A 15872-nucleotide genomic window follows, 5' to 3' on the forward strand; every position below is an offset into this window, starting at 1 on the left:
TTAATAACAATTGTTGTGATTGGTGAAAGATGTGCGTTATTCATAAATCTTCTCTCAATTCCACAAATAAAATGTCTCCATTCATAGCCTTAGTATATTTTAAAAAACGCACCTCCAAAACCGCATTTAAGTGGTTCCTATTCATGACTTTAAGTTATGCATGAAGTTAAAGTAAAAATAAAAATAAATAAAGAAACCTCATCTATAAACTTCTAAGCTAGGTTGCATGGAAACGGAAACGGATACGCGGAAGCGAAACGTTTCGGAAACGTAAAACAATATTTTCTAAAATTAAGAAATGGAAATGTTTTGGAAACATATATATATATATATATATATATCTTGATATATATGTGTATACATAATATAACACCAAACACAAAACCTATATCAAAAGAAATACTTAAAACAACACAAATTCAAAACATAAATATTAAATAGTTGAATTAAAACACTAACAATATTATATATTTATATTTATTGTGAATAAATATTTTCAAATTATTTTATTTATTCGGTTTTAAGCTAAAAAAAAAGTTTATGTCATGTTTCCAAAATGAAAACGGAGTTTCTATCGTGTTTCCAAACATACATTTTTAGAATTTGTGTTTCTATGTATTGTTTCCGTGTTTCCACGAGTTTCCGTTTCTGAAACGTTTCGGAAACGGGAAACGTACCTTAAAAAGAGTTTCGATGCAACATTCTAAGCGTAAAATTTAACTAGAAAAACCAAAATTTGCATTCAATTTAGTTCCAACAAACAATATGTGTTTCACGAAATTCTAAACATTAGAAATGTTCCAAAATTTATTTATTAGGTTGTATGCTAAAATAATCTCAGCAGATTTTTTTAGATAAAAAAAAATCATAACAATTACGTTAAATGTGATAGCTACTAAACAATATTGTAACTTACCAACCAATTCATAATATATACTAATGTTCAAGTTTTTCCATGGAAAATTTAACAAATTGTAAAAAAAAAACTTTTTTACAAAAATAGAACACAATCTCAAATTTAATTAGTCTTTGCCGACAAAATCTGTAATACAAAAAGATATTTAGAAATACCTCAAATGTTTTTTATACACACAACACAAGGCTCTCTCTGCTGCTGCTCTTGCCCAGCCCGAGCTTCGAACTCATCACACGTTGCACGTTAATGTACCATCGTAGACCAGCGAGCTACAAGAGCCAGGCACCTACTCTACAACTTTAACAATTTTAAATAAATTCGCTCACCTATTTTATCTTCAATATTTTTTTTTGTTTGTTTCAAAGCGCTTCTAAATAGTTTTTTTTTCCATTAAATTCACAAACCATCCTAGATTTCAATATGCAGTCAATTATAATAGTTGTTGAATGTTTAAAAGAATCGGCTACTCGAAATCTATAATTTGGAATTATTAATCTAACTATACACTTAGCAAATAAATTAGTTTTTCTTTCTCTGTTTTTTTTGTTAAACTAATTAGCTTTAAGTGAAACTTACAACAAGTTACAAATGGTAATGGAACTGTGTATTGTATACCTGGAATAAATGTTTGGAGCTCAACGATTTTATAAAAAGATAAATAAGTCATACTATATCCATAAATTTCATTGAATGAGCAACACTCATTTCATAGCTGTGTGATCATTTAATACACTGTAAGAAAGAAATTTAATTTAATTTTTTTTTTCAGATTTCAATTCTTCCTAATTCTATAAAACCATATCTTCTTTTATTACAGTGTCTTTCAATTTTCATCACTTTATTACCAAATTTAGTTACTTGTCTGCTGCTCCAGTTTCAAATTTAACTATTGTCGTAATAAAGATCTTATCCAATGTCCACACGGTTCATATTTTTTTTTTCCTTGTTTAAACAACTATTTTACCCCGACCATGATCTTTCAAAATATCCTCTTCAAATCTTTCAATCTCAATGACGATTTTTGAGTGAACCTAAGTACTAATCTTATACGTCTTCTTCATCATCATCATCTGTGTCTTATCTGTTCATCTTCATTTTCCAGTTTATCGTTTTCAATTTTTTAAATTTTGTTTTTGTTTTCTTGGGTTTGTCAAAATTTGTCGTTAATCGATGAATTTGATTGTTTACAAGATTACCCATCTCTGGAATCCACGAAATTTCTCAGCTTTTCCGTGATTCTTGGTGAAATTTGTAAACTTTCACAAAAAAAAATTAGGGTTAGACACACACACGATGAGTCATCATCATCGGCGAGATTCCGGCGGCGATGTAGTTCACGTGATACCCACTAACAATCCTCCGCCGGATAATTGGTTTCCCAATCTCGGCGATAGTGCCGTCTGGGCGACGGAAGATGATTACAATCGAGTTTGGGCGGTGAATCCCGATAACGTCTCCGGCGATAACAATGGTCCTCCGAACAAGAAGACTCGAGGCTCTCCGTCGTCTTCGTCAGCCACTACTACTTCCGCCGCGAGCAATCGTACCAAAGCGATTGGGAAAATGTTCTTCAAGACGAAGCTTTGTTGCAAGTTCCGCGCTGGGACTTGTCCTTACGTGACGAATTGTAACTTTGCTCATACGGTGGAGGAGCTTCGTAGACCACCGCCGAATTGGCAGGAGATTGTGACGGCTCATGAGGAGGAGAGATCTGGTGGTATGGGAACTCCTACTGTTGCTGTGCCTGAGGTGCCGAGGGAGGAGTTTCAGATCCCGTCTTTGGTGTCATCGACGGCTGAGAGTGGGAGATCTTTTAAAGGAAGACATTGTAAGAAGTTTTATACCGAAGAAGGATGTCCTTATGGAGAGAGTTGTACGTTTCTGCACGATGAGGCTTCGAGGAACAGAGAAAGCGTTGCGATTAGTTTAGGACCTGGCGGTTATGGAAGTGGTGGGGGGAGTGGCGGTGGTGGTTCTGCTAGTGGTGCTGGTGGTTCTGCTAGTGGTGCTGGTGGTGGTGGAAATAGCAACGTAGTAGTGCTTGGTGGTGGTGCTGGTGGAAGTGGAAGTGGGATTCATATTGTGAAGCCTTCTAATTGGAAGACAAGGATTTGCAACAAATGGGAGATTACTGGGTATTGTCCGTTTGGTGCTAAGTGTCATTTTGCTCATGGAGCTGCTGGTAAAGATTCCGCTTTTTGTTAGAGTTGGTTTGGCCTTTATGAATGCAATGGTTAGGACCGAGTTCATAGGTCTCCAGTGGTTAGCCAAGTTTTTAGTGACTTATCGTGTGTTAGTTTAAACATTAATCCAATGTTGCTTGATGAATGGGCTAAACGTTTTAGAAAATATTGGACGCTGAAGCTCTGAGCTGTATTTTATGACACTGCCTTCTTTGGGTTGTGTTGGTCTGTGGTTGCCATTTAGTCTTTTAGGCGTTTGTTAGTTAATATAAGATAAGAGTAGTGGAAGTTTTAATCAATGGTGCTTTGTGGATGGACTCGTGAGAATGGTTCTATAGGCTATAAAGGAGAGTAATGGATTGATTGCTTGTATTAGTTCAGCTTGCTGCAGGACTATTGAAAAGTATTTTTTTGTTCTTTTTCAGTCTGATATTGTAATGAAGCAGACGAGTTGTCGAATCTTTTAGGCTCAGGGATGAGTTGTAGGTTGCTTGAAATCTCGAAAGTGCGATAGCGAATCCGTCTTACATCTTTGAAAACGGAATCTTTATGTTGAATCTTTGATAGCTTTTGAAGTTTGAGTCTTTATGATTCGCAGAGTTACATAGATTTGGTGGAGGACTTGTAGAAGGAGAAGGCAAAGACGGTGTATCACCCAATCCGGACACAAAGCAAACAGGACAAAACCCAAAAGGACATTCTGACACAACGACAATTCTATCTCCAGGAGTTCCTCATAATGTAGATGCCAGTTACCACAGTGGAGTCGCATTGCAACGAGCAACTAGTGCGGTTACACAAAAGCCTGGGATCAGAACTCATCAGAAGTGGAAAGGACCGGCGAAAATCAGCCGGATATACGGTGATTGGATCGACGATATTGAATAAAGTTATCGCCTTTTGTTTTTACATATCGGTTAGATAACTGGTAAGAAAAATTACAACCTCCTTTTTTTTTTTGAAGTTTTTTACTTTTTACTTTCCTGGTGATGATGGTACAGTTTGTAGAGTTTGTGTATCTGTGTAATCCTTGTATCTCTTTTTGTTGTTGTGGTTGCTGTATTGTAGATTATGACTTTTAAGAAGTTGAAATATCATCTTTCTTTCTTTGTATCTTTCCTATGTTCTACCAATACCAAAAATGCATCTAACCAAATCATGTTTTGAACTTGTAAACCTATAAATAGTATGCCATAAATTTTATCATTTGTACTCTCAACTAGATTGTAAAATTAAATAAAAATATTTTTTAACTGGCCGTAAAGAAAAGAAAAAAAAGACCAAGCTTTTCTCACAAAAGACTCGCTCAAAAGTCAAAACTCTAGGACCCTTACCTTTCTCCTCATTTGTCTCCACCCCACTGACATTTACGCTTCCCACACGGCAACCATAGAATAAACCCTTTCTTCTTCCCCAAACAACCTATGAAACAAGTCACAATATTTCTGATCCGACCGTTTCACTACACGGTCTCAAAATGTCTTTATCCACGACGAACACAGAGAATTCCAAACCAGTCCACACCCTCGTTTCATCCCCTGTCACCATAGTTTTGACCGGTAGTCTTCTCTTCATCATTTTCTCCGGTTTCTTCTCCTTCTTCTTCTGTGGATGTTGTTTTAGGAAACTCATGAACGTTTGGAACAACCATCGGAACCGAAACCGCCCTAGTAACCTAATCCAACCATCTAATCAACCTGAAAACATCGGTCTCGACTCCAAGATCATTCAATCCTTCCCTGAGTATCCTTATTCGGTGAAAAATCATGGGACAGATCAATGTTCCATTTGTCTAGCAGAGTTTAGGGATGATGACACCATTAGGCTCATTTCTACTTGTAACTACTCATTCCACACAATTTGCATTGATCTTTGGTTTGAAGGACACAGGACTTGCCCGGTATGTCGGCGTGAGCTTGATGTAGAAGACCGTACATCGCTAGAAAAGCCGTTAGATATTCCCGAACTCGATCTAGTTACATCTGAAATCCACGACGAGCCTTTGTCCCAAGACACAGTGACAATCATCGTTCACGAGGAGCATCCAACTAGTACTGATATTGGTAGTTTAGAGCATACAGACGAAATCGAAAGCTATGAAAGACGAATGAAAGCATCGAATCTGCGGTTTTGGAGGTCACATTCTACTGGACATTCTATAGTAGTTAAGGCTGAAAACGAACAAGAAGATGACGATCAAGAAGAAAAAGATGAGATTAAGATACATATTGAGATCTCTGGAGAATGTCAATTTGAAGATCACAAGATGACTTTACCAAACAGGAAGTTGTATTGCGTTAGGGGAACTTACTCGGTAGGATAGAAGCCTGAGCCTGAGCCTGAGAATGTGAATTGTCTTGGTTGATATAGTCATTGTTTGGGCGGTCCAATTTTGTAATGTTTTATACTATAGGTTATAGTTGTTATACATACATATAGAAGATGTTGAATATTGTTGTACTAGTTGTACTTAAATTCTCATTATTCCATACTATACTTCAATACAGTTCATACTTTCCTATTTCAAATTTTCATTTTTGGATAATTTTTTTTTTTAAATTATTTCTATCTCTCTCTCCCTCTCCCACCAATATGTAAGTTTTTTCCTAAGTTTCTAGGCATATATTAATTCAATATTTTTTTGACTATTTCAATTATACAATATTTTTTTTCTATTGGTTGAAATTTGTTAAACAATAAATTACATTTTCAAAAAAAAAAAATTGTGTGTTTTAGCTAAAAACTCTTATCTATTAATAGAATAGAGGGGTATAATATATATGAGATAATTACGAGAAAAAAAAATGAATTTATCATATATTATACTGCATAACTGAAATAGTATAACAATAAGTATTTTATAATATAAAAATGAATTAATAAAATATCATTGTTTTTATATTTAAAGAAAAAAATGAATTAATAATTAATTAAATTTTTATATTTACAAGATAAGACCTATATTTTCCCATTTGTTAAAAAAGAGAAGTGAACAAACCGAGACTTGGGGAAATAGAAAATGGCGACGGGATCGGAAAATTCAAGAGGAATCGGCGGAGGTGATCGAACGGCGAAAGCAGTCGTCGCCGATCAGATCACACAAGCTGTTAATTCTGCTTCTAATCTTCTCCATCTGATGCGTCAATCGTCTTCTTCTCAGGTATATTATTCTTCAAACCCTTTTCGCATAGTCACCGATGAAGATCGTGCGATTGGATTATATACGATTTAGGGTTGAATGATTCTTAATTTGTTGATTAAAACATGTCGTGTTCTCAACAAATTTCTCGAACCTGTGACTCTGATCAAATCTGCATTCTTGTTAATTAAGCATCTTAGAGGTTAAATTTGGTCTAAGTAGTGAAGTGGGGATGAGATTTTTTGGTGGCTTTGGGCACAAGTATGCAATTTAGATTAGGTTTCTTTGGTTCTAGTCAAGCTGTTGTGTATATTGTTAGCCAGGTTTTTACTACAATGTTAGTTTGATGATGAAGACCTAGGAGGGGTTGATGTTGATGATATAAAATGGGGATTTGGTGAGTAGTTTCAGACGTAAAAGCAACAGTTTCGTTGTTGTTCTAAGAAGAAGATGCCTTTGATTTCATTGGAAACTCGTTTATCTCATTCTGCTATAGAAGCATCTATAGAGTTTTATGAGGATGAGTGTAAGATGTTTTATCTCTAATTTTGGAATAATGGCTATGTGCAGGCACAGTTGGCAAAGCTCCCGAAGAATCTTTTGGCGAAAGCTTCACTGACTAAGGCCACTGGACAAGTATGTATGTGTTATGGTGTAGAAGAATCAAGAATGTATGAAATAAATAATGACTTGTGTGTCTTATGGCATTTCTCATTTTCTTTTAAGGCGTTGGCGCAGCTTCCTCAAGTGATTTCATCTCTGGACGCTCATATCGAAAGTGGATTGCACAGGTTTGGATTTTCTTTTGACTTGCAAGAACTACCCTATTTTGAACAGCATCCAATTTAAATCATTCAAAACTTGTATCACTTGGAGTTGACTCTAATAGATAGCTTCAAAACCATTGACTGAGAAATGTGATGAGAGAATACTCCCTTTAATAATGAAGAATACTTGTGTTCTAATTTTTAAGTTTTTTTTTTTTTTTTTTTTTTTGTCTCAATACAGTGGTGTTCATCTGAACACAGTAACTCAGTTACTTGAAAGCATGGAAAGCACACAGCTTCGTGCTCTTCGACAATCTAATATTTCCCCTGTGGTATAAACTTTGATCTATTTTATTAACAATTAGATGTTTCTTCTTCTTTTTTTTTCTGTTACATTTTCCAGCAACTGATTGAGACTATCATAATTTTATTTCTGCGATTTTTCGTTTCTGCGATTTTTCGTTTCTGCGCATTTGAAAATTTCAGACAGATAACAAGTAGTGATCTCCAAGATAGGCACATACGGCGTCTCCTACTTCGTTGTTCATTCATCTTCAAACGATCACACTTCCCTACTTCGTTTCCACAACAGAGATAAATTTTGTGGTGGTGACTTAGTTTTCGATTTTCCTGGCGGTTCTGATTCCATAATAGCTCTGGTTGTTATATAGTATATAATCGGGGTGTGTTAACCCACTTTTAGCTCTGTGTTTTTTTTTTCAGTATTATTATATTAGAAAATCTGTTTTTTTTTTTAAACTCATGAATTAATTAATCAGAAGGAACCGAGAGTAGTACAAACCAAAACAAAATGAAATAAAGCATAACAACAGAAATAAGATTAGAACGACATTCATCCTGCAACCTCAGTTTCTTCTGCACTGTTCCTCCTCAATCCTCTCATGTAGCCACGCCGGTTCGCCTCTAGCCAGATAGGAAGTGAGACGACCATCCTGAGTAACACTAAGAGCAATATCCCTGACCAAAGAGGTGGCTTTCGGTGAACAAAGTTTAAAAGAAATCTCTCCCATTATCTGTACTACTCGTTTCATTTTCAGTAAATGAGACCGATACTTCGGCCAAGCTGACAGAGACTCTAAAACCGTGATGGCTGCACTGCAATCCGACCAAACTTCAACCGATGTGTATTGTAACACTTGAAGACTCGTAAGACACCACCAAATACAGTTAAGTTCCACGGCAATTCTGTTTTGACATTGGTGAAAAAGCATCCCTGGCATGAAGGAGAGCATTCCCTTCATGATTCCTCAACATCTAAGAGCCACCGTAGAAAGAAGACTCATTCACCCATGAACAATGTATATTGCATTACGTGATCCCCGGAAGTGGTTGTGGTTAAGTCCAAACCAAAAAAGGACTAACCCGTCGCCGAGCATCATTGAGAGTTGTTGAGAAAATAAATGTTGGTGATGTATCCATACCTCTGAGTCCTCCAAAGCTGTAGCAAGAACCACATGTGGATCATGTCGCCTATTTGCAAAGATAGAGCCGTTTCTAGTCTTCCAAAATTCCCAAATTAAAGGATCCAAGGTATCGTAGCCCTGCATTAACTGTTTAACTCTACTCTTTGCATGAGCCGTAACACATAACCAATATTCTCCACCACATTCGCAGAAAAACCTTGGCTCGGTAAAGGAAAGGAAGTTGCCGACCATACTTCTCTTGCTAAAGTACAACCAAAGAGGACATGTACCACTGTTTCCTCTTCAACTTTACATTCTTAAAAAAGTGGGTTTACCTGCAAACCATGTCTACGCATGCATTCTACAACTGCAATGGCTCCAGATAAGGTTCTCCACAGAAAAATTTGTATCCTCGGCTCGGTAAGGGTAGACCAAATATCCTATTTAATCTTATTAGCCGTTAAAACATCCTCCGATAAAGGTTCCAAAGCTTCTAACTCCCGTGAGAGGAGCCAATTTCCACTTTTCACTGCATATTTACTATTGTTTGTATATGGCCAAATATAGTTATCCTGCAGGTTCGAATCTGGAGGAAATGATCTAATTCTTGTGACATCTTCCGGGGGAAAAAGCTCTCGTAAACGTTGCACATTCCATTCCCCAGTGAGTGGACATGCAGATTTAAATCAATCAACGGCTCCTCGTTGAAAGGCCGCCTAGGTTGATCATCGAAAACCCATTTATCTACCCAAACGCTTGTACTAGTTCCATCCCCTATCGTTTTCAATACTCCTCTTTCGATCAGCTCTCTCCCAAAAGGTATACTTCTCCAAGCATAAGACAGCCTACACCCCAACTTAGCCTCTAGGAAATGTTTATCTGCAAAATATCTGCCTTTGTAGACGCGAGCAAGCAGAGATGTGGGAGAGTCTAATAACCTCCAAGCTTGTTTGGCTACTAAAGCTTGGTTAAAACGCCCAATGTCCCTAAAACCAACTCCTCCCTGCGCCTTTCATTGACACATCTTCTCCCAAGAGACCCAGTGCATTTTATGTTTAACTTCACTTTTGTTCCACCAGAATTGGGACATAGCACTATTAATCTGCTTACATTGGTGTTTAGTCAATCTGAAACATGACATGGCGTGCACCGGTAATGCCATTGCTACAGATTTCAAGAGCACCTCCTTCCCACCCAAGGAAAGTGTTTTTTCATACCAGCCACTACATCTCGACTTTAATCTATCACTGATGAAATTTAGAAGGTCTCTCTTCGAGCCACTAAAACACTCAAGAAGCCCCAAATCCTTGCCTGTTCCACCTTCTTGTTCGATGCCAGTAAAGAGACCAACCAAATTCCTCATATAAGAATCCAACCTCTTTCCAAAAGTGATAGTAGACTTCTGAAAATTTATCTCCTGACCAGACGCTTTCCCATACAACTGTAAGCATTGTAAAAACTCGGAGCATTCCTTAATCGAATCTTTGCACAAGAATAAGCTATCATCAGCAAAAAGCAAATTCTGAATCGAAAGACATGCTGGTGAGAGTTTCATTCCAGTTAATCTTCCTTTGATCTCGACCTTATTCATGATGTGCACATAAGATGAAAAGGAAAGGGGACAACGGATCACCTTGACGAAGCCCCCTGTATGGCTTGAAAAACCCATAAGAAGAACCGTTCACCAGGAGCGAGAAGGACACCGTTCTGACAAAGCTCATGATCCATTTAATATCAAAACCAAGTCGTATAAGTAACTCCTCTAAGAAACTCCACTCCACTATGTCATAGGCTTTCGACATGTCTGTTTTAATAGCCAAAATATCTTCATCACAACTTGAATTAGTTCTCAAAGCGTGAATCAACTCATGGGCTAATAGGATATTATCTGAGATTAGCCGACCAGAAATAAAAGCTCCCTGTGTATCAGAGACAATGAGGGGAAGGAAATGCTTCAGTCTGTTACACATTACCTTGGACACGATCTTGTATAAAACAGAGCAAAAGCTAATCGGCCTCAAGTCAGACATTTTTTATGGGTTCAACCTCTTGGGGATCAAGCAAATTTGAGTGAAGTTCCATTCAGGAAGAAGAGAGCCAGATTCGAAATTTTTTTGTACCTCTTCAATCACCTGAGGACCTACTACATCCCAATAAGTTTGGTAAAAATGGTCTGACATGCCATCTGCACCAGGAGTGTTATCCCCTCTTATGCTAAAGGTGGCTACTCTAATCTCCTCTCCCGATACAGGTCGCGCAAGAGCGTTATTCATCTGATTTGTAACCCTTGGTAACATGCCAACCAAAGCTTCGGAGATGGCATCTGGATTTGAGCTAGAAAACATGGCCCGGAAATATTCTACAGCAACTTCACCTTTGGACCCTTCATAAAACTGTTCTATTCCATTAGCATCAAAGAGGGACAAGATTTTGTTCTGTACTCTTCTCCTTTGTACACTGCTGTGAAAAAACCGTGTATTACGGTCCCCTCACGACACCACTTATCTTTACTCTGCTGCTTCCAAAAAAGCTCCTCCTCCCGGTAAGCTTCCTCTAACTTCCACAGTAGAGTTTTCATATAATGAAAATCTGGCCAAAGCATAACTCCTTCCTCTTCGAGCCTATGGTTTAACTGGGTAATTCAATCTTTAGAGTTTTGATTGGTAGACCTTTTTCAGGAGGAAATCACCTTCCTGCATTCTGCAATCCTCCGCATTACATATAAATGTTTTGTTTGATTTCCTTTAGTCCACCCCTCTTTAATCACTTCCAAAAAATCTGGTTTGGAGGTTTACCTTTTCTGAAAAATGAAACGTCCTCTCTAAGACATATTCTCACTGACAAAGCGCGTGGAGAGAGGTCGATGATCCGAACCAATGCGATCCAAATATTCAGCTTGTGCTCTTGGAAAAAGCTGGAACCAAGGTGCATTCCCCAAAACTCTATCCAACTTGCACTGTATCCACATCTTGTTTCGTTCTCCAGCCCATGAAAGCTTATTTCCTATACTGGAGACCTCTCGTAGACGACAATCATGTATCATATTCCGAAAAGGAAAAAACGTTGATTCTACCGGTGCTAGTCTGCCAAGCTTTTCTGAATTATCCAAGATCTCATTTAGATCCCCTACTACTAGCCATGGATCATCCCTGAAAACACTTAGACTTATTAACTTATCCCAACCTGCTTGTCGATGATGAGAAACTGGATCCCCATACACACCTGATATGTAAAAGGATAGGGATCCAAGTTTAACCTTGATCATATCAATGATTCAAGAATCTGAGCTTCATATCTCCACCGCATAAGATGCTTTCCAGAACAGAGCTAGACCTCCACTCAAGCCCACTGGATCAACAATACACGAGTGATCATACCCCAAAGATCTCTGCAAACTCAAAACGTGGTGACTAGAGTTTTTAGTCTCCAGGAGAAACATAAAATCCGAAAAATGTTCACGACGCATTTTCCTCAAAGTAGGAATTGTCAAGTTCCCTCCAAGCCTTGACAATTCCAGCTCATAAAACTCATATTTTCAGAGGTGGTTCCCCATTTGGAACCACCTCCGTTTCGCCGTGTTTGGCAAGTTTGGATGATCCTTTGGCTTCATCCACAGCCTTCCGTTTTGATGTTATACCCTCCTCTGCCTCATGATCATAGGCTGGTTGGTGCCAGATCCCTCCTGCACCCTCCTGCATAGCCTGTGCTTTCCTTTTCCACTGATTTGGTCTTCGTCTCTTTTTGCCATGTTTCAAATTAATCCCGGCAAAACCAGTAGAAAAACTAGTTCTGGATACCGTCTTTGTGATGTAGTGCGAATACAAACCTAATTTTTATTTTAAGGGTTACATTACTAATTAAAGCATTTTTCCTATTGCAAGTTTGATATTCGATTTGAAATAAAATGTAATTGATGGACATGTTTTAGAGTAATATGTATGATGCCCCATTCTATTTTTTTTTCTTTTCAGTGTAATTAAGAAAGAATGAAAACGTAGAATTTTTCTCGACTAACATTTTGATAGTTTTTTTTATGTTGGTTCAATCATATTTTATTAATTTATAATGATACTATTCCAAGAGGTATGTTTAAAAAATTAAAACTCTTGAAAATTTTAAAATTGAGATAATTTTACGAAAATATGTTAGCCTTTTGGATGTTATAATTTTATAGTTTTCCAATTGAAATTTTAATATTTACCAAAAATAATTTTTTTTGACAATAAATTATAAATACTTAGATAAATTAAAATGTATAATTGATGACTTCAATTGTCATATTTTAAAAGACTATTAAGATGAAAATGATATATATTTCGAAATTAAAAACTTGAAAATTTTTCTGTCTATTTTTGTGACATGTTATGAAGTATACTATAACATTACAATTTGAAAGTATAACATAGCAACTATTTTAATAGAGATGAAATCTAGGAGAAATTCATTTTTTAAAAAGCGTATGATAATATACCAACTTATACATGTAAGTTTATATGAATATTAGTTTATATCTATATATAATAGCAAACCTACATTTCTGTGTTTTCTTTAATCCAACGGATGAGATTAGTTTCACTTTTCCATCTAATGGTTTAAAATTATTAATGACTCCATCAGTTGCAAGATTTTTTTACTTCAAATAATCGTGTCTCTTCGTTTTGTCGTACCCCCATATATTAAAAATTGCACCTATTAATTTTTGTACCTTTTTGTTTTACACCTCTATATTTTACACCTTTATGTTTTACACCTTTATGTTTTCTACCTTTTTGTTTATTATATATAAACTTTTATGGACAACAAAAACAAGTTTCAAATTTATTGTTTTCAGAGTAATTTTAAAAATAAAAATAAAATCAAAGATTTGTTTTATTAGAGTGTTTTTATATTAACCTGCCTCAATCTCTATATCAAGATATTTTTATAAATTTGTTAGTATCCATTCCAAAAAATTGGTTTTGTTCCCTCCCCCAATTCGTTCTTGTATATAGATTATAGATTAACGAAAAGTTTGGTTTTTCTTAAATGCTCTATTTGTCTTTAAGAGACTGCTGATGTCATCTTTTAATCTAACGGTTAAAGTTAGTTTGTTTATTAATCTAAGGGCTGTGTTTTTTTTGGAAAATACATTAAACCAAAGGATGTGTCTTTTCAATTGCAACCTTTTTATTCACGTTTTTGTGAAGCATTGGTTCTCCCTCTTCTCACAACTTTTCGTTGTGCCTCTTCATCTCATTTATATATTTAATACTAAAGAAACTGTGAAACAAAAATTATTAATAGTGAGCTCTTCCAAATCTCTTTCCCACGGCGACGCCGCATACCCATTTTAATGCTTGTGATCACACTATTATTCACAAAATAATCATAATTCCACTGCCGCCAAAAAAACAGATTCAATGGCAACTATAAATAGCAACTTTAATAAGAGATATACATGATACATGAAGACATGAACCTGGGTTTGCCGAGTTCGTGTGACAGGAAACAAAACCACAAAAACGATGAGAAAGGTAGGCAACCATGTAATATCATGCATAAATTTACATGTTCAACAAAACGATTAAAATATGATAGTAACAATAATTCTCTTCAATAAAGGATCTCAACTTTAAATAATAAAACTTCATTCATCGTTTCTAAATCATTAGATTAAATTATGTATCATTCCCAGAAGAAAAAAATTCAGAATTTATTACTATTCGAACTGCAATTGTATCGCTGTGAAAAGAGGCCAAGACCTTAGAACTTCTCCCAAAGTGGGATTGACTGAAACGTAGGGGTTAGTGAACATTAATTCATTTAGTAATAGAATAGTTTTTTGGTGTAGATATGATGAATAGGCGTTGGTGTTTTGAGAAATGAGTTTAAGAAAATAGCTTGACGATTTTATCAACAAATTGCAGTTTATTATCTTTTCCACCAAACCGATCAGTCGGCAATAATATGTGTCATTGAAAAGCTTTTGTTCCTTAAATTTTTCCTTTTAACTTCTTTGAGAATATTTCGTAGATTATGAAATTATTCTAATTCTTGTATAAAAACATATGAAATTTGAGGAGTTTTGTTGGGATAGAACAATTGGCAATTCCTTCAATACATAGGAAAAAGGATTTGTAGTATTCATCACATTAGTGGCACTCTTATTTTATCCTCATCAACGCCATGTGCCATATTTAAAAGATGACTATGGTCGTAAAGAGATTATAGTGTTGGTTACCACAACAATAGTTTGATTTATTGTTAGCTTGATCTCTCATGGAATAATTTTTATTTTTTGTAGTTTATAAAATAAATTGAAATGGTTACCAAAGGGAAAACAAGAGCTGCCGCAAAACAAGAGTTGTAACCACAAATCCAAAAACGTACACTTTGTCCTGCCGCAACCAAGATGTGTTCCCTGAGTTGGTTAATAATCTTGTCACACCGAGCTTTACATATATCGATTATTAAACTCGGCCGCTGGCTATTCAATTTCCTTGAAATAAAATTAACATTTCTATCTATATATAATAGCAAACTCATTTTTGGAGATCGACTTTAATCTAACGGATAAGATTATTTCTATTATCTCATCTAACGGTTTATTATTAAAGATTCCAATAGTTGTAAGTTTTTTTTCCAATGATCATATTTCTTCGTCGTACCTCCATCTTTCAAAAATCGCACCTATTAATTTTTACAAATCTATGTTTTACACATCTTTATTTATTATTTTTATCGGATTATATATAGATTTTTATGGACTATTAAAACAAATTTCGAAATTATTGTTTACTAAGTATTATTTTGATTTTAAACTACAAGTTAATAAATAAAATAAAAGAATAGATTGATTGGAGTGTTTTTTTTTTAAAATTTTTATATATAATAGCAAATCCATTTTTAAAGGTCAATTTAAATCTAACGGATGAGATTGTTTTTAATCTCTCATCTAACGGTTTAGATTTGTTAATGATCTCAAAAGTTCCGCCTTGTTCCAGTGGTAAAGGGAGAAAAGTTCCGCCACCTGGATTCGAGTAGCATTGGCCACGGGGTTCGAATTTTAACATGGTTTCCTCCGGCCCCAGGAGATTAGTCTTTGGGCCTAGGTAGCCTTTAGGATCACTCCTGAGTTATCAAAAAAAAAAAAAAATGATCTCAAAAGTTGCAATGTTTTGATCCAACAGTTGTGTTTTTTCGTCGTACCCCTAGCTTTCAATGTTTGCACTTGTTAGTTTTTGCACCTTTTTATTTCACACATCTTTATTTTTATATATATATATACATATTTTTATGGACTTTGAAAAGAATTTTTGTTTTGTTTAGTATTGTTTCACACCTTGAAGTTTTAAAAATTCTAAGTATTATTTTCTTTCAATTTATTAATTAACATTGATTCACTCATTTTCGTTAAAATTTGGATTGTTTTATTTATTGGATCCTTCATCTAACTTTTGTTTG

The 15872-nt window shown here is 35.6% G+C and overlaps 3 protein-coding genes and 1 pseudogene across 6 annotated transcripts; 3 read left to right on the forward strand and 1 right to left on the reverse strand.

The window, feature by feature from the left end:
- Positions 1 to 1594: 1594 nt before the first annotated feature.
- Positions 1595 to 4212, forward strand: LOC104741835 (zinc finger CCCH domain-containing protein 12). The gene is made up of 2 exons (XM_010462753.3): positions 1595 to 3098; positions 3698 to 4212. The coding sequence occupies exons 1-2, from the start codon at positions 2210 to 2212 to the stop codon at positions 3985 to 3987; spliced, it is 1179 nt and encodes a 392-aa protein (XP_010461055.2). The 5' UTR covers positions 1595 to 2209; the 3' UTR covers positions 3988 to 4212.
- Positions 4213 to 4518: 306 nt separating this feature from the next.
- Positions 4519 to 5620, forward strand: LOC104743723 (RING-H2 finger protein ATL81 pseudogene; annotated as a pseudogene).
- A 446-nt stretch (positions 5621 to 6066) lies between these two features.
- Positions 6067 to 7817, forward strand: LOC104741836 (tobamovirus multiplication protein 2B-like). 4 transcript variants are annotated; one of them, XM_010462755.3, is made up of 5 exons: positions 6067 to 6259; positions 6809 to 6874; positions 6965 to 7029; positions 7247 to 7337; positions 7492 to 7817. In XM_010462755.3, the coding sequence occupies exons 1-5, from the start codon at positions 6119 to 6121 to the stop codon at positions 7504 to 7506; spliced, it is 378 nt and encodes a 125-aa protein (XP_010461057.1). In that variant the 5' UTR covers positions 6067 to 6118; the 3' UTR covers positions 7507 to 7817. The 4 variants fall into 4 exon arrangements, 3 of the variants coding, with proteins under 3 accessions (XP_010461057.1, XP_010461059.1, XP_087341443.1); XR_015580412.1 differs by having other exon boundaries at positions 6068 to 6259; positions 6809 to 6878; XM_010462757.3 differs by lacking the exon at positions 7492 to 7817 and having other exon boundaries at positions 6068 to 6259; positions 6809 to 6878; positions 7247 to 7444.
- A 1138-nt stretch (positions 7818 to 8955) lies between these two features.
- On the reverse strand, positions 8956 to 10774 carry LOC147928295 (uncharacterized). Its single transcript, XM_087486086.1, has 4 exons — positions 10550 to 10774; positions 10115 to 10348; positions 9580 to 10011; positions 8956 to 9432 (listed from the first exon to the last, which is right to left on the reverse strand). The coding sequence occupies exons 1-4, from the start codon at positions 10772 to 10774 to the stop codon at positions 8956 to 8958; spliced, it is 1368 nt and encodes a 455-aa protein (XP_087342212.1).
- Positions 10775 to 15872: the final 5098 nt, after the last annotated feature.

The sequence above is a fragment of the Camelina sativa genome, chromosome 14, assembly GCF_030686135.1.
Source record: "Camelina sativa cultivar CO46 ecotype springtype chromosome 14, ASM3068613v1".
Classification (NCBI taxonomy): Eukaryota; Viridiplantae; Streptophyta; class Magnoliopsida; order Brassicales; family Brassicaceae; genus Camelina; species Camelina sativa.

Coding starts and splice junctions, on each gene's coding strand:
- LOC104741835 (XM_010462753.3), top strand. CDS start 2,210: ATGAGTCATCATCATCGGCGAGATTCCGGCGGCGATGTAGTTCACGTG. Junction 3,099..3,697: donor TTTTGCTCATGGAGCTGCTG/GTAAAGATTCCG, acceptor TATGATTCGCAG/AGTTACATAGATTTGGTGGA.
- LOC104741836 (XM_010462755.3), top strand. CDS start 6,119: ATGGCGACGGGATCGGAAAATTCAAGAGGAATCGGCGGAGGTGATCGA. Junction 6,260..6,808: donor GTCAATCGTCTTCTTCTCAG/GTATATTATTCT, acceptor GGCTATGTGCAG/GCACAGTTGGCAAAGCTCCC. Junction 7,030..7,246: donor ATCGAAAGTGGATTGCACAG/GTTTGGATTTTC, acceptor GTCTCAATACAG/TGGTGTTCATCTGAACACAG.
- LOC147928295 (XM_087486086.1), bottom strand. CDS start 10,774: ATGTTTTCTAGCTCAAATCCAGATGCCATCTCCGAAGCTTTGGTTGGC. Junction 10,349..10,549: donor GTCCTCAGGTGATTGAAGAG/GTACAAAAAAAT, acceptor TCTGATACACAG/GGAGCTTTTATTTCTGGTCG. Junction 9,433..9,579: donor CTGTAGCAATGGCATTACCG/GTGCACGCCATG, acceptor TGAAAGGCGCAG/GGAGGAGTTGGTTTTAGGGA.